General features: G+C 35.8%; 4 protein-coding genes across 7 annotated transcripts in view; 1 reads left to right on the plus strand and 3 right to left on the minus strand.

Annotated features, from left to right (window-relative positions):
* Nucleotides 1–2,960, minus strand: part of LOC110858478 (zinc finger protein 1) — a 139,526-nt gene extending 136,566 nt beyond the window's left edge. For all 4 annotated transcript variants that reach the window (XM_022107279.2, XM_022107278.2, XM_035858633.1 and 1 more), the window contains exon 1: nucleotides 1,743–2,960. In XM_022107279.2, the coding sequence (XP_021962971.1) occupies nucleotides 1,743–1,875 (133 nt within the window). In that variant the 5' untranslated portion in view covers nucleotides 1,876–2,960. The remainder of the gene's footprint in view (nucleotides 1–1,742) is intronic.
* Nucleotides 2,961–6,054: 3,094 nt separating this feature from the next.
* Nucleotides 6,055–19,315, plus strand: LOC110858568 (ectopic P granules protein 5 homolog). The gene is made up of 41 exons (XM_022107385.2): nucleotides 6,055–6,213; nucleotides 6,310–6,502; nucleotides 6,586–7,222; nucleotides 7,314–7,615; nucleotides 7,706–7,969; nucleotides 8,072–8,126; nucleotides 8,216–8,487; nucleotides 8,563–8,732; nucleotides 8,797–8,815; nucleotides 10,692–11,120; nucleotides 11,211–11,351; nucleotides 11,417–11,464; nucleotides 11,526–11,681; nucleotides 11,775–11,972; nucleotides 12,044–12,297; nucleotides 12,371–12,514; nucleotides 12,596–12,770; nucleotides 12,852–13,067; nucleotides 13,132–13,283; nucleotides 13,364–13,573; nucleotides 13,658–13,781; nucleotides 13,853–14,175; nucleotides 14,254–14,428; nucleotides 14,504–14,712; nucleotides 14,890–15,193; nucleotides 15,271–15,462; nucleotides 15,594–15,747; nucleotides 15,830–15,855; nucleotides 15,931–16,114; nucleotides 16,191–16,379; nucleotides 16,457–16,489; nucleotides 16,565–16,602; nucleotides 16,702–16,824; nucleotides 16,896–17,063; nucleotides 17,137–17,303; nucleotides 17,370–17,599; nucleotides 17,678–17,911; nucleotides 17,986–18,181; nucleotides 18,275–18,499; nucleotides 18,571–18,687; nucleotides 18,789–19,315. The coding sequence occupies exons 2-41, from the start codon at nucleotides 6,437–6,439 to the stop codon at nucleotides 18,994–18,996; spliced, it is 7,527 nt and encodes a 2,508-aa protein (XP_021963077.2). The 5' UTR covers nucleotides 6,055–6,213; nucleotides 6,310–6,436; the 3' UTR covers nucleotides 18,997–19,315.
* On the minus strand, nucleotides 8,517–10,632 carry LOC110858290. The gene is made up of 7 exons (XM_022106987.2): nucleotides 10,418–10,632; nucleotides 10,101–10,278; nucleotides 9,762–10,011; nucleotides 9,569–9,688; nucleotides 9,388–9,480; nucleotides 9,223–9,316; nucleotides 8,517–9,141 (listed from the first exon to the last, which is right to left on the minus strand). Exons 1-7 carry the CDS (start codon nucleotides 10,527–10,529, stop codon nucleotides 8,900–8,902), a joined length of 1,089 nt encoding a protein of 362 aa, XP_021962679.1. The 5' UTR covers nucleotides 10,530–10,632; the 3' UTR covers nucleotides 8,517–8,899.
* Nucleotides 19,316–19,326: 11 nt separating the features above from the next.
* LOC110858291 (trypsin-1) lies at nucleotides 19,327–21,362 on the minus strand. Its single transcript, XM_022106988.2, has 10 exons — nucleotides 21,204–21,362; nucleotides 21,075–21,148; nucleotides 20,973–21,000; nucleotides 20,827–20,912; nucleotides 20,693–20,733; nucleotides 20,518–20,626; nucleotides 20,411–20,446; nucleotides 20,078–20,338; nucleotides 19,939–20,006; nucleotides 19,327–19,860 (listed from the first exon to the last, which is right to left on the minus strand). The coding sequence occupies exons 1-10, from the start codon at nucleotides 21,268–21,270 to the stop codon at nucleotides 19,704–19,706; spliced, it is 927 nt and encodes a 308-aa protein (XP_021962680.1). The 5' UTR covers nucleotides 21,271–21,362; the 3' UTR covers nucleotides 19,327–19,703.
* Nucleotides 21,363–21,833: the final 471 nt, after the last annotated feature.

Raw genomic sequence — 21,833 nt, forward strand, 5'->3', positions numbered from 1 at the left:
GTCGATCTGCTTTTACAATCTATTCACTCATCCATCCAACCAAAGCAACGGTTAACTTGGCGATTTTCATACAGAGATGCAATAATCCAACACACATAGATATCTACCCAGGTTTGTTTCTATTTCTGCTTACTTTTTCACACCTAGAGCAAAATTAAGCATTTGAAATTCAGATAGTGTACTCGCCTGTCTAGGGAAAGAGTACATAGAATAAACCAAAATAATTCCCAGTGGTAAAATCATAGTAAATAAATTGTCGCTGAGCTCTCACCTGAATATTTCGCTGGATAAATATAAATACATACAAACAGTCAAAAAGTACTATATAAACTAGGTGTAGTTGTGAATCAAATCAAGTTATGTTATGAGCTCTGTATTTTGCTACGTACATACGTAAATCCACTTGGGATTCTCTCTCTCTCTCTTTCCCCATCGTCGCCCTCGTCGTCTGCACAATATCTTTCACACTTCACTACAAATGCTCGAATAATAAAAAAAAGCCCAAAGGTAAAACAAGAAAGAAAGACGTTTACGAGGGGAAAACTGCCACTAAGTTGGATTTGATGTGGTGCAAAACGCAATAAAAATGATTTTCAGCTTTCAACATCAAACCTTGAATAAATCTTTGAGAAATTAGAGGTGAGTTGTGTGTGAGTGCTGCATCAAAACTTTTCCACCTTTCTTCTTCTTCTTCTTCACGGAGTAAGTATGTATAAAAGTAAACGTACAAATGATCCGGTATTCAAGTGGCAATATCTATTACGAAAAGTCACCGACGGAAAGAAGAAACTAGTCCAGATATTGGGTAGATATTTGATAAAAACACTTTATAGAGATCATCTCCACACATTTTAGTTTATATAACGGGATGTTTGAAGCCCCAATTCGAGTGAGTAAAATAAAGCAAAGAGAGTTGGATTTGGAGTCCTTAGGGAGTATTATCCCCCGGATTCGGTGGGATTGGCTACACTTTCTTTGAGCTTTGTTTGAAAAGAAGAGAAAGAGACAAGGAAGACGAAGACACTTTCCTCTCTCTCTCTCTCTTCAAAAAGTGAGACAGAACAGGATGGGAACATAATGGAATACATCAAACAAAACATTTTCAAAGACCAAACAATATTTATACCAAACAATTTAACGTGAAATTCATTCTGTCATGTAAAGCGATTTGCTTTATATTAAATAGTCAACCTACATATTTAACGTTAACACCAACCATGCACACTCAATTAATTATAGTACATACTTAAATACACAGATAAATGAATGGATGAGTTATTATTTATCAATATAATAGTACAATTACTCATTTTTACTACGTTTTTCTGTCAATATTTGATCATAAAAAGATGTCAGTCAACATTATAAAATCAACCGACTAAACTTTAAAACAAATCGTACAAAAGCTAGTGAACCTTGCTTAAGTAAACAATATACGTAAACTATTGACAAACCTTTGTCTCTTTTTAGTGTCAACTATTATTTATCATTCATTAATACTTGGTTAGTTTAATCTAATTTTTTTAAACTACATCAATGAGGAAAATGCAGTTCAGTATTTATTTTGTCGAGGTGATTTTGTAATTTGGCCTATTTTACCAAACCTATTAGACCAAACCTTTACATAATAATTTGTAGTGGTTATTCTTTTGCGTTTTGTATTGTCAACCAAAACCAATTATTATTTTTTAAGCAGGTCGGTTATCGTGAAATGTTAAGGAAAAAATTGACAAAATTCTTACCTTTTTTCCTCTTGGGGACGGCTTGTTTCCTTCTGCACCTGGCGGACGCTGAATTTTCTGCCGAGATTTTACTGCTTGCTGTACCCCCGTTACAATGAAGAACAGTTTTTACCGAATTCAAACTCGCCATCATTTTTCATAACAGATTATTTAAGAATTTTGTACAAATTTACGCATTAAAAGTATGGTTTGAACAGCGAATAAATAAAATCTTTACGCGAAATAAAATGTACGAGGCCGTTACTTGATTTGTCAGAAGGAGAAAAATTTTCATACGAGTTCACTTTTTTCTCAATTGACCTTGCACGAAAAGTTTTAAGATGAATTATTATTGTCACTTTTTGGATGGAGTGGACCAAAACTTTTAAAAAAATATTGTGATAATTATGTAATTAATTAGTTTAGTTAATTAATCTTTTAAATTGAACTAATTGAGCTGATAACTAATTATTCACAGATTATTAACTGTTAATTAATATTTTAATCTAATAATGCACTGATTTCCGGTGATTCATTATAGTTTTTTGACTAACATGGATTGACGTAGTACGTATAACGAAGGTATGTCTTTTGTCTCTTCATTAAGCAATCTGATTCTTTTTCACAAACCTAAAATTTCACGTAGTCTTTAAACACTTTTATGTACATGTACATCGTCTCAATTTTACCAACTAAACTGATCTCTTAATAATAGTTACTAATTATATAATTCTAATGACTGGACTCCATGATTATTCACTTTGACAAGTTCGTTATGTGATTTGATACTTTTCTTACTCTATACAAAATCCAAACAACTAGTTAAAGTGACACAAAGGAACAAGACGAGACTGACTGCATTCGGTGTGAAGGTTAAAGGTGAGAGTTACTTAATTGATGACGCATTGTTTCCCAATTATCAATCCCTGAATCAGTAAATACTGCATAACACGAATTGTGTTATTCGCAAGGAACCAGGGAACAATTAACACTTATTTATGTACTACCAATCAACCGAATCACCTATTATTATATTTCAACTTTTTCATGTCCAAGTTTCTTTTTTACAGTTTAATTACTTAATGGGACTTTTGCAAGGAAATAATAACGTGCATAAAACTGGAGAGGTTTAATTTGGCTTGGGTTTTGGTGTATGAAAATGGTTAAAGTGGTGGTGAGAATAGGGGAGCAGCAGCAGCAGCAGGGTTCGCCTGGCATTGGCACGAGGAGAGAACTGATTCTCAAATCCACCTTTTCAACGTAGAAATAGCAAGTAAAACTCCAACCCACAAAACAGAGGGCCATACCACAAAGTTACGTAGTGCATTGGTGAACTGCTAAAACAGAGTTGTCTGTTAGTAGCAGTAACAAACTCATGACGGTGTGATGTGCTCAGGTTTTCCGAAACCTTTCCCCCTTCGCAGTACGTTCGTACATGTAGAGGAATGGCAGAGGAACGGTGTCAAGATCCGATCCGGGTAGTATGTTGGAGCAGCGAGGAGAATCTTGCCATTCACTTTCACGGGTTTTCCCATGCCTCAGCCGTGCCGGTATGGAACTGAGATTGAGAAAGTGAAAAAAGGACGAGCGAGGTGAGACGACAGTTTTACCTTGGAGAAAGTTTAGAATAATAAATGTCGGAGAGAAAGGCACGAGAGATTTTTTTTAAACGAGTCAATATTGGAGAGTTTAAAGTCAAATTTTTATCCAGAGTTGGGGCTTATGGAATCGTCATGTCCGTCTGTGATAAGCTTGTGGATGAACCACTGAACAGATTTTGACCAGCGTAGTCTTAAAATGCGGATCTCGACGAGGCCTTGGATGAATTTGAAAGTGGGTATGATCCGTTCAATGGTTGACGTTTATAAATACGTGGTATTTATAAAAATTTTGCCCCACAATAAGTTGACAGTTTGACACACATTGATTTTCTAAATTGGCTAGAAATAGCTGTAAACAAATATACCATAGAATTAGGTTTACGAATATCAAGGAAATTTTTAGAAATTTGCCAGCAGGAGGGTGACCCATCCTACTTTTTGAAATTGGTCTAAAAAGTAAAAAAATTTTTCATGCTGGATAAATACAATAATAATGGATATGTCAGGTATATGGCGAATTGTGCTTAAGAAATACGTATGAGATGTAACCAGCGTCATTAAATTTTTTAAAATTTAATAATTGTCGTGAGATTATAGGATAAAAATTTAAATAGGGCTCTGACCCTGACTCGGGCTGTATGAAGTCTGCCCTGTAGGCTTATAATTTAAGATTTTTACATTTCAAAATATAGCTTCGATGCTTTCTCTTCCTCTTTCTCAGTTTGTAAAACGTGTAAATTGAGAAATCAAGTGCATACAATGTCACTACTAAAACTGTCATGTAGCTCAAATTATGACACCAAGGTACACAACAATGCGACAAGTTACCAACTTGAACGAAGCCACCTGCCATCAAAAGGAAGGCTTTGCAGCTTTGGCTCTCATAAATCATTGCAAGGAAGCGAGAGGAGCGAGATTGTAGTGGTGAAAGCTTTGTGTGAGATTTTCTTCACCACCTTTTCTCGACAACAGGCGGTGCCCACCAGGTTAAGGAAGAAGGAGTAATAAAAGGTAGGAGGAAGGCACCTAAGGGACGGCTTAAACCTCACTCACTCCGTCGGTCGAGAGAATAGCGAAGAAAGAACAACTTGACTTTTCAACAAACTCTCTGACTCATCCTTTATTTGACGCTTTATGAAGATGGGCAGGTTCCATGGAGGATAAAAAGGTGTTAATATCAAGGGATTTGTTGTTTAGCGGAGATTTCGGCTTTTTATTAAACTTGACTCGAATTTCACTAAATAATCGGCATGATTTACTAGATTTAACCTCAAACTACTTAAAATGATAAATTGTGACGCAATTTTGAAAATCAGATATCATCAGCAGAGAGTGGATATGTATTTGCGAAAAAAAAACGCAAAAATATTTCAGAAAAACGTACGAAACAAAAATAAAAATAAGAATTTTCACTAAATTTGCTCAGGATATGTTGTGGTCCAATTTCTTCAAGAAACAAATTTCGTCTCACATCGCTGAAATACTTATTTAATACAAAACATGTGTATTTTTAAAAACATCAAAAATATTTACGTATTTTTCAAATAATAGAGAAATACTTATAAATATATATATTTATTTGCAAACCTAAAAATAAATATGACACAAATGTAAAAATATTTTGAATTTTTTTTATTCATAAGAGTTAGGGACACGCCTACAAAATTTGACCGTCGGTCGGCATTAAATGAAAAAGTCGAAAATAAATATGTAAAAGTATCCGCTATGTGATCATCAGTGTTGACTTAATAAAATATTAAAACTTTCTCCACAAGTTTAATGCACGTATTTGTTGAAATTCATATATTTATATAAGTAAGCTTTGAAACACGCTTCAAAATCTCATCCAGGAAATCAGTATTTCCGTCAAGTCCTGAAAAAGTGGGACGCAGATCTCAACACAACAAAAAAACGGTATCATCCGTATTGTCACCTCACATCACACGTTGAAGATGATGCTAGGAGAAAGTGAAAGTGAAACTGCCATCTCATCCTCCTCGTCACCTTCAACCACTTCAAAAGGTTGAACGACAGAGAAAGTCAGGAGAGGAAAAAAGCCTCCATGACCAATCGTAACTTTATAACGTGGTTTCATGCGTTTTCACTTTTGTTGTCCTTGGCTCGAGGGAATATTTATTTTTAGAGGTGTCAATATTCGTAAATCAGATAGCTTTACTGTTGGAAAATGTTATAAGATATTATCTACATGTCAACCTGTATGTAGGGATGACTAATGAGATAATGCAACATATAATGAAAATTAGGTGTAAGAATTTTAAACAATGATTAATTTATTATAACTTGATTAATCAGTTTACCTGCAATTAAAAATTATTTTGTACCAAATTTTGAATAGGAATATTTTTTATCCAGCAGACTTATAATTAAAATCACATTGACAAATATATTGAAATCGCGTATAAACTTAAAGTTCCTGTGCTTTAATTAAATTTAAAAACTGTAAAATTGAAATTTTCCAAATATTTAATTATATATACTACGTAGCTTATTTTATTGAAATACTAAACTACTAAAAGACTAAAATTGCTACTCGTAAAAGTTGTAAAGCTGAGATATGCACATATTATTATGTGAAATGGAGGAAATACATGGAATTGAGCTACATTTTACGTATTTGTGCATTGTGATGATGGACAAAGTCGGGGCAAGTGCAAGCAAGTGCAAAGCACGTGAGTTTTGCGACGTTACGCAATACAAACAACTCGAAGCAGCTGATCCTCTCATTTTCTTTCAGTCAGAGGAGCACGAAATAATACAAATTGTATAATGCAATAGTTAATTTATATAGCTTCGCCATCGCCCATCTTTCATTCATCCATAATAAACTTGAGGATTATTATGTCCTACAAGACGGAGTTATAATTATGGAGGTAAGTACAAGCAAGGCAGTTATTAAACTTGTGTTGAACAAAATTTTGTGTTATTTTGTATTTATTTGTGATAAAATTAATTCAATTTGTTTCCAGATTCTGCATGGAAGATTCTTTGTAATAGAGACGTGATGTACCTGGAATAGAAAACAATTACTAATTACCACTACAAACTATTGTGTTTTAGTGGGTGTGCCTCGCTCTCTTTGAAACATCGTTGAAAATGGAGGCGACTGGGTTGCAGAAGAGTCGACAAAAGAAAAAGAGCAGCAACAGGGTTGAAGAACTGGTATGATTGAAGAAAGAAATTATAATAATAATTAATTGTGAGTTTAAACACACTCTGACTGTACTTCTTAACCTCTGACTCAGGAAGGACCTATTCCCGAGCCTCCAAAACTCGAGGATTTTGTTGGACTTGAAGCAGATCACGATTGTGGGGAAGATATCAAAAGTGAAAATGCAAGTTCTCCTCCTTTGTCATCTGGTAGTGACCCTGCAACAATGGCGAGAGAAGAAACATCTTCAGTAACATCACCACGAAATTCCATTGGTGTCGAAGCAGTTGAAGAGACCATCCACGGCTCTGATATTGTGTCTGACGATACATCCTCAATTTTTTCTGTCGACCCATGCGAAGAAGCATTGACAGAAGAAAATCCACCGTCGACATCAGTGTCAGCTCCAAATTTAGACGAAGCAGATTACTTTGCCCACACACAATTGTACCCAAGTCTCCCCTTAACGATAGACAGTAGTCTACCCTCAATGGCATCTTTAACGACATGGGAAAATATTCCAACTCCAGAGCACCAGTCCAAGTCCAAGTCGAAGAATCTTACCACGGTCTATACTATGTCGTTCGAAGTACCTGTGGAACTCCTTCCTGCTGAATTGGACTCTAAAATTCATCACCTTTACGCAAATATGATTCTTGAAAGCAGTGATGAGAAGGTGAAAGAGTTTCTCAAGGGAACAAAAACGTCGTACGATGGATTTGAGCTTTATGGTAATAAATGTTTTTATCTCGTTGAAATTTGTGGAACTGCTGTTTTAATTGTGAATGGAAAGTAATTCTGATAAATGTCATTAAATTTCAGAGCTCATCTCTAGTTATCAACGAGCTTATAATCAACTCTCGGGATGTGAGAAGAGTTTAAATGACTTGAGAGAGACCTGTATGAATCTAGAAAAGGGTTTATGGACCGTTAATAACGATACCATGAGTCAAAATTCGTCCTGTGCTGATGGAAATATCGTTTCCGCAAGTCATAAGTACATGGTAGCGAAATTCGATAAACAAATCTACGTTCAGTTGGACAAAGTGCTAAAAGGGACGAAAGAATTGATTAAGGATTCATTCTCGTTGTTCACTTATTCTGCACAACTTTGCAAAACTCAGGTGAACCAATTATTATCAGACTTAATATAAATAATTGGTATTTGTAATTATTTAATTCTGCAATATTAAAACTCTGATTAACTCTCACAGATAAACCATTTCTTCCACAAGTCTTTTAAGGGCATTAATCTTCAAAGCTTCGATGTTCAAGGGTACTACTCTGGGTATCCGAATGGAGAATTACAAAATTGTGCCAATTTACTAAAAGTCTGCCTTTCTACTCTGTTCATTTTCATTCGAAGAGGATCGACGCACGCTCAAGTTAGAAAGGACTGTCAAAAATGGTTGACAGATTGTGTGGGATTGTTGCTAAGAATTGCGACGCTGGATGACCATCTATTCATTTTAAATCATGTAAGATCTCAATTTATCACCTCCATGAGCACTAGAGGAGGAGGAGGAGGATTATTTGTATTTTGTCATAACATGTCGATGATTCGACTTTGTTTATTCAAGGCCATCCGATGTCCTCCTGGAATGGTTGGAAAAGGATTGACATGCTGTGTTCAAGGTTAAAGACATGGAATTATTTAATATAGTTTACTTACTGCAAAATTTCAATCATCACAGCTCATTACCAATGATGATTATTATTTACAGTCCCCAAGATTCCAATTCCCTCAAGTCCAGAAGATTATTTCAACTCTGGATTTAGCAACCTAAACTTGGATTATGCTTTAACCGTGTTGAAGATAATTCTGAATCCTGTTCCAAAGCGAGACGAATTTCTGAAGCAGGTCGAAGTTGGACTTCGAGTCATTCCATCCCACGATCCAACGAACCAGTGGGTTGTTGTAGATTCTGATGGGGAGGATGATCCAGAAGATGTTTCTTTCTTCAAAGAGAGTGACTTGATTAGCTTGCTTCAACAAGTAAGTAGTAATAGTCTATATTTTCGAGTATGTTTTTGGCTTTGGCTAAATGAGACTTTTTATTCCATACTTCAGATTCCTTTCGATAACATGTTCCGTCGAATTCTTCTCATTTCAAAAGTTCAAAATCAAGACATTTATGACATTAGGGTAGCTTCAGAGCGAAATGTACTAAAACTATTGGCATTTGGAACCCAGCTTGTAAATATACTCGGACAAGGATTCGTTTCGTACTATACTGACCGGTAAAAATATTAACTTGGAGCCTAATTGACTAATAATCCCTGTAATGTATTTTAAAATTTACAGATATCGCCAACTAATCAAGGTAAGTATGTATTCAAGTAAGTTTGTATTCAAAGTTAACAGAGTAGCATAACCAAATATCATAAAACGGTCAAAGCAACAAGAATTATTGTGCAGGATTAGGAGTAAAATAGGTAGTTCTGGGTGGGAATGTGTATTTCACCCAAGGATGCTTCTTCATGTTTTCGTACCCTTGAACAGGGTAAAATACATTTGTCCCATGAATCGAAATCTGCTTCAACTTTTCATCCTCTTCTGGAGACACGGCAGTGATGTAGTTCAATTTTTGCCCCAGTTTTTTGTTAAGCATTGTTATCTTCATGCCAGTCTCACCACCAACTCCATTAACTAACACAATATAACAAACATATAACAAACACAACATCAATTCATTACTATGTAATGAGACAATTAATCGATATTACTCACTTGTTTTGTACTGGGCTAACACACAATAAGGAGCTTGCCAATCCATGGCTGCTTTAAAATTCTCTTCCTTTGTGCCCCCTTCAAATCTAATTCTCTGTAATTAAGGTTAACACATATTATAAGTACTCATTGGAATTAATGATAATTTGTATATTATTCACTTGCCATAACATACGTTGAGTATTTGTCAACGATACCCCATTTGGTCACCTCCGAACGGGAGTTTTTCGCCAAATGTGTGGTGGGACACGGACCTTCCTATATTATCAAACTGCTAGTTATTAGCTCACCAAATGTAAAATATGAGGAACACTAAAAATACAGAAGTACTTTATGCATCACTTACGCAATGGCTGACGTCATAGAACCATTTCGATTCAAAAGTAGGATCCTTCTCGAATCTCAGCCACATCTCCTCCATATTCATATTGGGGTCGTCATCAGGTGGTTCAAATTGACAGATAACCTATGTTATCATACTGTGCAATTTATACCATAAATTATAATTTACATCAAAAAATAAATATTCAATTGCATACGGTTCCATAATAAGCACTCCTATTTATCTGCAAGGAGTCTTCGTATTTTCTCCTGTTGATGGTAGAAATTTCAGCATTTATTCTTGCCTGCTCCCCTGTTGGTTCAGTTCCAATTGGAAGAATGGGGAAAGTATCAGGTAGATCCTGACATTGTCTACTCAATTGGAAGAATGTTATTTTGTAAGCCATACTGTCTTCTTGTCTTGACTTGTTTGCTTTTAGAATGTCGTCGGCCTTTTGTATGCTAATGCTACACAAAACAATTTTAAATGAAAACTTGTTGGGCAAATCAGTTCCAAATCATGCTTACACTAACGTAGTTATTCATAAAAATCTTACGTTTCCTCACCAGCGTGATTGCGACTATAATGAAGGTGAATACTCTTGCGTGATACAGGATGAAAACATGTTGATCCATCCTTCAGTTTCTCTAAACAGCGACCCATATGGGAACCCCCGGGCTTCGGGGGTTCCCATTTGAAGCTGCCCGAATAAGTACTTGCTATTTGTGATGGAGCTATAAATTGAAAAAATAAAAAAAGTTATTGCCGACGAGTTATCGTCTTTACATAAACACAGTCATACGGGCAAGGCGGCTGGCTCGGGCTAAAAAAAAAACTTTGCATATATTTAAAACATAACGACAACAAACCTACCTTCTTGTTGGGAACGACTGACCGAAAACTCCCCTGATTCCTTTGGTTTCTTTCTTGGCACAAAAACATCATCATCACTGCAGCTTTCGAATCCACTACTACTTTTATCCATTCTTAGACTACATAAAGTTTTACCAGTAATTACTAATGTAGCACCGAGATAAAAGACTAGATTTACGATATTTGTTGTATTTTTGTACACATGAGTTATGAATTTCCTGCTCCTCCAGGAATACTGGGGTTATTCAATATTTGATATTGTTTCATCCCTTAGATGATTGGACGCCTAGTTCTCCATTGTGTTCAATATATCACGGACCACATTGAATCGCTAATAAGCAGCGACTTTGGACGTGATTGTGGTCAGAAAGGGAGCTTGATACGAAAAGAGTACGACTTATTTTTCAGGAGCGCCGTTGGTATTCTGTTTAGTGGAAAGAATATCGGTTCGTTGCAGTTCCTTGCAGCAATGCCGTTTCAATTGATATCATCGGAAATGCTCTGGCATGTTTACTGTGCAATTACAAAGTGGACCATCAGCGATCGTTTCAAGACGGACATATCTTCCGAATTTGAAAATGAGTTGGTTTCTATGAATGAGTCGGATGGGTTTTACTTATTAACAACTTTGTGCAGTATGGCCACTGCGAGGGAAAAAACTGACGCAAATTTTACGAGAATTGTGACTTTACATCTTTTCCAGGTACACTCATATTGTTATCTTGTTACTTTATGTCACGTATATAAATGTTAATTAATATTACAATAATAATAATATGTTTACTCTTTTTAGATTGGATTCCTTAGCCCCTTGACGAGAGATTGTTGTTCTAAAACAGCTAGAGACTTGCTGGGAAATCTGACAAGAAAATATCCAGAAATCATCACCATTTTGCTGCATACAATCGATTCGAAGATGCAGATCATAGAAACTGTAATGATGTACACTTTTCTTCTTATAGTAAATATTTGTGACAAAAGCATTTCTTGTCGTTCCAGTTTTCACTGTATCTGTTGAAAGAATTGGCGTTTGATTTGTGGATTCCAGTAAGTGCTTTAGTAAAGATGTATGAAACATATGTAGTCAATATTCCCTTGATGGTTCCAGACTGATTTGGATATGAAGCTAATCTTCCATTGGTTGGTCAGTTTTCCGGTGTCATCGACCGAAAATCAGACTGCAAGATTCGTCATTCAGTCCATGAATTGGAGTTTCAATGCTGCTGATGGAAAATTGTTTCTCACATTTGATATTCATTACGAAGTACCCAAATCATAAAAATAACTATCATTTATCTTCAAAAATGCGCATGACAAAGATAATAATTTAGCTCATCATTTTGTTTCTAATAATTAGGTCGCTCTTATGATAATGGAATCTAATGCAAAGTGGGAGAAAGGTCAAAACTTCATCAGCGAGGGAATGAAACAAATGAACCCTTTAACCAGTAAAAGTCAAGATAATTGGGCTTGGGATATGTTAAAGAGGCTACATCTCCATGTCTTCGATAGACATGCTTATTCTAGTCATGATCAACTGCAGCAAATTTTAATGGTAAACAACTACAATTCTGATACATCAAATAATCAATTTGCTTATGTCTTTTTGTGTAACTTTTATTCCAGAGCATGGCTACTTTTGATAGCAATCCAGAACTCGAATGTGTCAGAAAAGGAATAGAAAACAAAAATCCACTGGCTTGTTTTCTGGCACTTTATCTCACTCCTGCAGGAGTATCAGTCCCTCTCATTTGTTCAAAAGGAATCGATCTCATTGAAATCATCCTACAAAATTATAGACTGGAATACGTGATGCATGCTCTTTTCTTCATCACTCCCCTGTTTATTGACTGCCCTGAAACGTTACATGCAATTGACAAGTAAGTTCAAACATGTTAAATGCATTAAATATTAAAATCACAGAATCAGAACGATTGGTTTCATTTATACCAGATTTCGTAACATTTTGACGGTTTTATTGGCTGCTGACATGACTTATGTTCGGATGGCGAAAAACCTTATTACGACCGACTTTCCGGGAGAAGCAACAAAACTTTTTGGGGACATGATATCATGTCAGGTTAATCAGTGTTCACGGTAAGTCGTGTTTTGGGTTAAACCACAAGTATGTACAAACTACACTCTGAACTATGAAGAAACAATTACTATTTTTATTAGATTCGGGACTGATGAGAAGTCTGTAGTCGCCTTTTGGACTGAAAGCTTTACGAAATTAAATGGCTGGAATAAAGACAACAATGTTCTCTATCTTTTGGACATACTCGCGAAATCTTCCTTGACCAGAAACGATTGTCATTCCTATTTTATGCACCATTTTGCAGATATATATAAAGTGAGGTTATATCAACTGCAGCTGCATCGTTAGATCAGTTAAAAAACATGTTTCTACTTTTTTTTACAACTTTTTTTACAGAATATGCCAAAATCTAGTCATTCCGGAATTACGTCTTTGTTCAGCTGGACAGCTTCGGCAACTACACTTTTGTCAAATCCTTCGTACTCTCAGATTCCATATTTTACCTACTACTTGCTGTGCATCGAAATGGAGTTGGAAAATCAAACGGGTTTTTGGAAAACGCTTTGCATCAAGCTGAATAATCCAAAGGTTCCACTAGATGCAGCTGTTAAGGTACTGCTGTAAAATAGTAAAATATGCATGACTGGTTAAAAATGAAAGAGCTTTCATGTTTCAGAAATCTGTTAGCGTTTCAAAATTTTCAACATCGACGAATTTCATAACAATTTATCGATGGGGTCAGTTGGCTCTGGATTTGCCAAATAACCACGAATTAACGTTTTTGGTCTGGCAAAAATTTTTCCTTCGCTATTTTCATCGTGTTTCTGAGTACGTTCTATTTTTTAGTGTCTTGTTATTAAGTATCAGTAAGAAAATGTGTATTGAAGTACTTCTACTAATTGTTTCAGTAATCAAACAACACAGTACGCTTGTGTGGCAAGTCGGTTTTTTGAAGGAATGATCAATTCATCTTTTTATAACAAGCTACGACGAAAACTCAATGATTTGTTGAGTTACGTCAAAGAAAAGCTGACATCGTTTGAGCAAAACATAAATACCTCTGAAAATGCGTCTGAAAATCCAGTAATCATGAAAGAACTGCTCATGGATAAAATAAAGTAAATTATCTTTTTTAATTTAATATGCACAATATAATCTGAAAGAACAATATGATATGTTAAACTTTTACTTCATTTATTTAGTTTGGCAAATGCTTTGGTCTTATGGATTATGGATTGTCAACTGTTGCAACCAACCTTATATCTTCCTGCCTTATCACCGCAATTTATGCCCACCGTTTTACTTTCTTTGATGGACGGCGAAGAGGCAAGGCTTATTAAATGAACTAGGAAATTTAAAGACTTTTACTTGAATAGTTTTTCTCTGTATGTTTTTAGATATCTTGGAGCAATTATATTGACTTTGAAGTGATTTTATCAGAAGATCGAGTTGCTGCAAGAACGTACATGACCACAATTGGTAGAAGTGGCTGGTTTGATGGATTTAAGCTGCCTCGATTTTGTGACCTTAGAATCTCATTGTCCAACTGTATTGAAGATGTTTTAAAACGTTTAAACTCTTACGATAGTCCCAGAGAACCACCAAATGTCCCAGTTTTTGAAGATATTATTCCAACCTCCCCTCCCATGATGTTGGTAGATGTTGCTAGTATGAAACGCGGACTTGAGCCACACTTTTCGCAATTACGCAATTTTTCAAAGTACGTACCTACTTATACCAGATCTAAAAAATGATTCTTAACTAATGTTTCATTAATTAAACATAAATTGTAATGCAGGTCATTTGCCATCCAAATATCTCAACTACTGGCATTAAATTGCTCATATTGCGAGTGTTTACCCGAGTTGTATTTAAATAGCCCTGCAGAGATGGTTGTCAATGCCCGGTGCAGTGGTAAAAGCGGAAGTAGAACTTTCGAAAGTTGCGCTGGTCCTGCTCGAATTGTTTTCAAGGTAGAAATTATCACTGCTATATTTCATCTTTACATTAGTATATGAAAAGATGTAATGATTAATTTTTATGCTTAGTACACAGAAGCAAAACTAAATGAAAATTTAGGACACAAAATTCATCAAAATCGGATCGAATATCAAACCCTGTTGGATGGCAAAGGCACACAGCCACCTCCTGAAATAGTTTGTACTGCGGCAGTGTTCATTGAAGACTTTATAACTAACTTGGTTGTTCATTACCGTCGTGCTTCGTCAGATGGCGAAGAACGAGTTAAGGTCTCCGGGTGAGTTCACACTTTTATCATTACAGTATATTCCCTTAAGTCATTGCCCCACACCAGCACGTGATAAGGCATGCTGACGCCATTGTCCGTACTCTTGTTTTTAGGATACTAACTAAACTAATCATCGATTATATTTATAAAATCACATAATTGCTAAATATTACTATTACATTGCAGAGTGGGATCCGAACTTTTCTACTATGCTGCAACTCTAGTTAACGGTGACACTGATTTTTATCCCCCAACTCGTCAGTTGCTGTCATCCCTGCTTGAGGTCCTCGGACGAGAATTTATTTCAACGCATCCTTCCCAGTGTCATCGTCTTGTTACGACGTCAATCAGAAATCCAAAGCTCGTTGGAGCCTTGGCTACTCACTTGAGCCTTACGGCTTGTCAGCCATCCATGTTGATTGACATTTATAGAGAAGTCTCGTCAATCCCTAGAAAAGATGTGGATTTAGCTTTCGTAATATTAACAAAGGTTCATATTATTGAAATGAATTATCGATATGTTAGCAGTTATTGTGTTGTGTACTAATTAAGCATCTCTATTTACAGTTTGACATTAATAACTGGTTGAGAACAACAAAACCTAAGCTAAACGACAGATCTCAATTATTGCAAATAATGTGGAAAGCTATCGTTGTTGATGGGTTTGCTCCTGAAGATGATAGACTTATGGTTCATGACACTTACCGAAATCATTTTAGGAGTATGCTCGTCTATGATTTTCCACAGCATTACGGAGAGGTAAGAGTACTCAATGTTTATTATACAATTAAACGTTTTATATTGTTAAATGGGGGCAATGGATTCGAGTCTCCGTAATGTCACCAAGACTTTATTTGGACATTAGTTTTGATTATTTTTATGTTCTTTAGATCCTCGCACTATTGCTTGAAGGAATAAAGCAAAATAATGTCTCTCCCCAAATCTGGTATGACTTTTGCAATGGATTAAGTCGAGACACTATTCGATTCTATCCTGGAATGGATAGTTTTTTACGAAAGCGAGAAGCAAAAAGATTTGCGACTGGTAATTGTGCCGATTCATTTATCAATAAATTGCATTACGTTAAATATTAATTTAGTAATAGTTTCATTTTCATTTCTTTCAGAGGGCAATATGTTGGGATATCATGAGGTAACGACACGAGTTTGAAATATTCGTTCAGATATTTGTTAAAGAAACTTATAATTAAAAGAGTCTGATCTACAGCTCATGGGGACTGCGCAGCTATTAGCTCAACATTTTACGGATGAGAGATTGGCAAATGGACTCTATGGATTATATTCCAAGTACCGCAATTATGTAGAACCTCTTTCCTGTTTCCTGCAAATAGTTGCGTACAGTGTTGTCGCATGCACTTTAACAAACTCACAAGGAACTTTATCGCAAAACAGTAAGTATTTATTGAAAAATAATATGTTCCTGGGGTTGAGTGGTGAATCTCAATATTCAACTTCTTTGTGTACCAGTTGTTGATGCAGTTTGGCCAATAGTCAGAAATTTATATTCTCCTTGGATGCTGCCTTATAATCAAAAATTTATTCAACAAAATTGTGCCCAGTGGATCCAACACATGAATTTTGATGCTACAAACGTGCTGCAGCCTTGGATTAGCAATGATTCCCAATTAGCGATGATAATTGTGAATGATTTTACTGGTAGTTATAAATATTTATACGGTATTTGAGGTTATTACGAACGAATATATATATAATTTACCGTTTGACCTATGCAGATTGCTTGATGTTCCTTGCTGAAACATTGCCAGGTATGTATTTAATTGTTTAATTGATTGGAAATTCAACATTGCATGAGCTACATTAGATTTATTTTATTATCAAAGGAAATACTGCAATTTTTTCGTACCTGTGGAATTTCTATGTAAGTACAGCTTATTCAATTAAAATTTCATACATCTCAATCAACAAAATGTCCACACATATTTCTAAAACTTGGTTTTACAACTTGTCTTCCAAATAGATTGAAAACTTTGCCTTCATCGGAGTCAAGGAGCACGTTGTGGGTGTCGTTCATAACTGTCTTGTCAGCGTACCTTGGGCATCATTTTGGCCATCATTCAGTGATGTAGAATTATGGGTTAGGGTGAGTATTTGGATTAAATTTTATCAGAAAGACAGCAAAAAATACAGTTAACATTTTTGTAATTCATTTAGGTTGTTGAAAAGTTCTTGCCTGCATCTCACAGCTTTTTGAGCATTGTCTTCGCCCAGATCTCATGGCTCGAATGGATTGGCCAGTTGAGCCCAAAATTCTTTGGAAAAGGACATGCTATGTTACTCAACCTAACCGTCAGACTTGGCAATGACACCGTGGCAAGAGAGGTGATTTGATTAAGGAAAACTTTTTTGATTTTTTAAATATATTGCAAGATGCATTGTTTCTTATTTTGAATAGTCGCCCACATGGATGCAAGTACTGGAAACTGCAGAGACTCGTATTAATTGGCTTGCTATTCCCCCAAGTGGCCTTGAACCAATTTTAAACTGGTTAGTTATGAGTATAGATCCTCGTGTTGTTTTGAATCTGGATCTCACACATCGAATGGATAAAGCCCTCCTAAGGTGTGCATTATATTTTATGAAACCTTTGTGTTAAAATTAGAATAAAGTAACAAATTTCCTCGCTAGATTACTGGAGACTGCTTGTGGCTATGGCCATACCGAACAACTAAGCACAAATTCTTCTTGTAACTCTATGGAACTTAATACGAAGAGATATTGTTATGTCCGATCGTATGTCAAGCTTATTGTAAGCGCTTCCTCGAAACATAAAAATCTTCTTGAAAGTCATCCAAAAGCTTTTGAAGATGCCATTGGAAGCATGATTTCGGAACTGGCAACATCGGTGAAGAGAGAAAGTAAGAACGTTATTACGTTTTGCTAATTGCAGTTGAAGTTTAGATTTAAATTACTAAAATCGAGATTGTCCTGTACAGATCAATCACCTGATTTCTTCATGTCGCACCTTCGTGAGTTGTTGGCTTTGATGTCCAACCACACTCTGGTAACCATTGCCAGAAATGCGGTGCTGGAATGGTGCAATTCTACCGACTCACACACACTAGTGTTTTTAATGACAGTTATTCAATTAAGTTGTGGCGTGCAAGTCCGGCCGTATATTGTGTGCCCCTTACTTGAAACTATTATTAATTTGTGCTTCAAATATCCTGGTAAAAAACTGTTTAATTAGTGTGGCTATATGTACATTTGGGTACGAGGACCTAAATTAATAATTCTTTCTCAGATGTGTCCTGGACGTCAATTCGAGACCTGACAGTAGTGAACCCTGAAGAATTAAGCAACTTTTTCGATATTTCTTCTAAGGACGGACACTATCTTGTCCTTCATAGTTTACTTCTAAGACGATTCCCCATTTTTATACAAGCAGGATCGAACACCATTAGTGTTTTTACGGATTTGTTAAAAAATATTAAACCCAAGTATGTTTCATTCCATTAATGACATTTAATTATGCTCCGTAAGTCACTGCGTGAAATGAATATATGCAATTACTAATACATATGTATTTGTAGAGAAGCTAACGAAGAAGCACTGTCTTTGATTTACAATGAAATTTTAAACGTGATGATTCATCTTCACAAAGAAGCTTCCGAACACAGAAATGAAGCTGTTTTGATACAAGGAAAGAAATTTTTACTTCAACTGGCGCAACATGCATCTCTGGTTGGAGACGATAAGCAAGGATGGGGTTTGTTGGGTGCGTTTGGAATTGGAAAATCGTCTCAACTTAGCGTCAGGTAAGTTTCCTTTACCTTCATTAAACCAGGTTTCTCTGCCGCAAAACTAATAATTTGTAACAATTCTTCAGAGGACGACTCTTTGCAAAGTGCATCGGAACCTTTATCTTTGTTCAATTGCCAGTTAATTTAAATGTTCGAATCAACCCTAGCTCGGAAGGTCATTTTTCACAGATATCTAATGAAACGTGAGTTAATAATGGATATTTTTTTATCATCAATGACAATAGATGACTTGATTAACAATGATGTATTTAATATTCACAATGTCTCGTGTTCAACTTTTCAGTTCAATAAAACCTCATCCCGAAGTGCAATCATGTCTTGAGAAATTGGAAAGCTTGAAACAAAGTCGTCAACACACCGACTTGATCGAATGTATTGATTTCGCCACAGAATTTATCAATTTACCGGATAACGCTTTGTCATCCTCTTCACTCTTCATTTCAAAATTGAATGGTTACTTGTTTGCGTCTAGATTTTTACCACGTTCATGATTATTAAGGGAAATATTTATATTTTTTAAACTTGTCAGTTTCACATTTGCGTTGATTTATTGTACGGAATATTTTACTATTAATTGACTTTATCTTTGTTGACTTTGATGCCTTGTCACTTGTTTTTAATGATTAAATTAAGCGAGACGATTATTTATTTTTAACGGTAACAAGTCCCTTGAAACCTGGGTATAAAAATTGTGATATTTATAATAGAACGGTTGTGATGTGTCTCTCTGTCCTACCTCGATGCATTGCATGATTAAGTGAAACTTAATAGCTGACAATTGTAATAAAATCATAATCATGTAAGATAAAATGGTAGCGGTGTGGCAGAGTGTATTTCCCAATTTTTATTGTCCCGCAGCTATTTTTCAATCGTCATATTTTCATAATGATAATATCTACTAGCTCAATAATTTCATGAGGGATATTCACACTTTTTGCAAAAATTGCTAGAGCTAAAGCTTTACTTCTGTTAGAAAAGTAAACGGAATGCTAATAAAGATTAAAGTTTTAGGTAGAATTAACAGATCGTATGGAGGACAATTTGAGTTTGTAGATTAAAGATAAAGGTTTGTAGCTCGTTTTGGAAAAAGAAGAGGTGAGATCATTAACAAGGTTACCTTTATGGCCAAAAACGCGGAATTTTGAATCGGAATGAATAGACTGGATAGATAGTTCGTTCGTTTGTATAAGCTGTACATTTAATTATTGTTTTTCCAAAACGGAAAATTAAAAGTAAAAAATTTCCCAGGCACTGTGGGTTCTGTAAAATTTTTGGGTTTGAAACAGTCTAAAGATTCAATCCATTTTGTGTAGTATGAGACTTCTGTGTACACTCCAGGAAATTGAGGTCGTGCGCTAGAAAGGAACGGTGAATAATTAGCTATGTCAACTTAATTCTTATCCATTCAGTATGAAATAAGGGTTCCGACTTACCAGCCTACTCCCCAACTAACAATCCCCCTGAGTTGACCATCACAAACTAATCCTCCGCCACTGTCTCCCTACGATTAAATCAAACATGGTCATCATACATTCTACATATACTAATCATGAAAGATATGTAGTTAATTACCTGGCACGAGTCGACCCCACCCTCTGAATATCCGGCGCATAACATTGTATCAAAAATCTCACTTTTCCCATAAAACTCTCTACACTTATCATCCGTCATTGTGGGTACTGTAGCACACATGAGACCTTTCGACACGGATCCACCCTCTTTCTGCGATCCCCACCCACTTAGGATGCATTGCGTGTCCGGCTCTATTTCTGACTTAAAGATTGGCAGAGGCACTTCCTTTATTCCGATCCCAAACTCAACTTTTCGATTCAGCTAATTTGAGATTATTTCACAATTGGTCTTTAAATCTCAATTAAGGCCAAGTAAATCCTATAATTCGCTCACCTTTAAAATTCCAATGTCATTCACAATGGTTTTTGCCTGTTGGAAAAGTTTAATTAAGATTGATAGTAAATGTTTAATTGTGCAGTTTAGGATAAATATTTGCATACGTCGTAGGTTGGATGAATTATCAATTTGTCGACGTAATATTCCTGTGAGAGTTGGTCTCCCCACAAGGACACTGATCCCAACCGGACCAAAAGATCTCGTTCTTTACGCCTAGGACCAAGACAGACTTTGTAAATTTTGTGCAACAAGAAGTATTTTTAACTTAATGGGTCACACCCTTCGAGGCAGTGTGCAGCAGTAACAATGCATTGGCCCACCTGTAAAATGAATATCATCGTATATATAATTTGCACGTGCATGATAACACCAGAAGTAGCGTCCCCAAGCTTAAAGATAAAAACAATACCCACCAAAGCACCTCCGCAATAATGCACCTTCGTCCCCAGAATGGAAAGTCGTTGGATGGACGCTTGGTACGGAAATTCTCCATGAACGGCTGAAATTTTGTTAGTGGTAAATTTTTATAAATACCTAAGCAATTCTACCAAATAATTACCGAAACGGCCACCAACGATGCGATCTCCCTGTAGAAAAATAGCAATTATGTTTTGAAAATCTGTTTAAATAGTGTGCAAGTTAAATTAGTATGTGCACAAACAGGATTTAGAAATTGCTTTCCAACTGTGGAAGCAATGCTTGCCGGAACTCTTGGCATGTAAGCCCATGTTGATTCTGGAAAATAAAATTAGTTTATTCTCAGGAGGATAAAATTAAGGTAATTTCTTACCAAGTTTGAATAGTAAGATGACAATTCCAAGACCAACTAAGAGTTGGGTGATAGTTCTTAACTGCATAATTCTTGTACAAAGAAAGGAACACAAGTGGAGTTAAAAGTTTAGTTATGAAAATAAAAAAATATGGCTAGTGAGGAAAATGCAAATAGTAACAGTTTATATTAAGAAACATGTATGCGTGTACAGTAACTGTATATATTCTTGAAATTGAAGTGCACTTAACATAGAGTTAGTTAGTATCATTATTATACGTGTATACCCATGCATAAATTTAAGGTTGAGTGGAAAGGGAGATGGATGCATGCACTTGGAAACCTTAAAAGTACCGTGATTTTACAAGTCAACGAAAAATGACACATGTGACATGTTCTGAGCAGGAGACCTAGTCATTGACAGACTCACAGATTTCGATGCCCCTTGGATATGTTGTACTCGTTGTAGTAATAGGTGCATTTACGAGTGAAGGGGAGTTTATTCCAAGGCCCCATACCCCCAAGGAGAACCCCATGCTGAACTCTTCGCATTAAAATATTCACCAAAAATCCAAGTTTTATCGGATTTTCAGAATTTTCGAATTTTCATGACCACAGATCCATCAAGCTCAATTTTATAATTTTCTTCAG

This window comes from Folsomia candida, unplaced genomic scaffold, assembly GCF_002217175.1.
Source record: "Folsomia candida strain VU population unplaced genomic scaffold, ASM221717v1 Fcan01_Sc021, whole genome shotgun sequence".
NCBI lineage: Eukaryota > Metazoa > Arthropoda > Collembola > Entomobryomorpha > Isotomidae > Folsomia > Folsomia candida.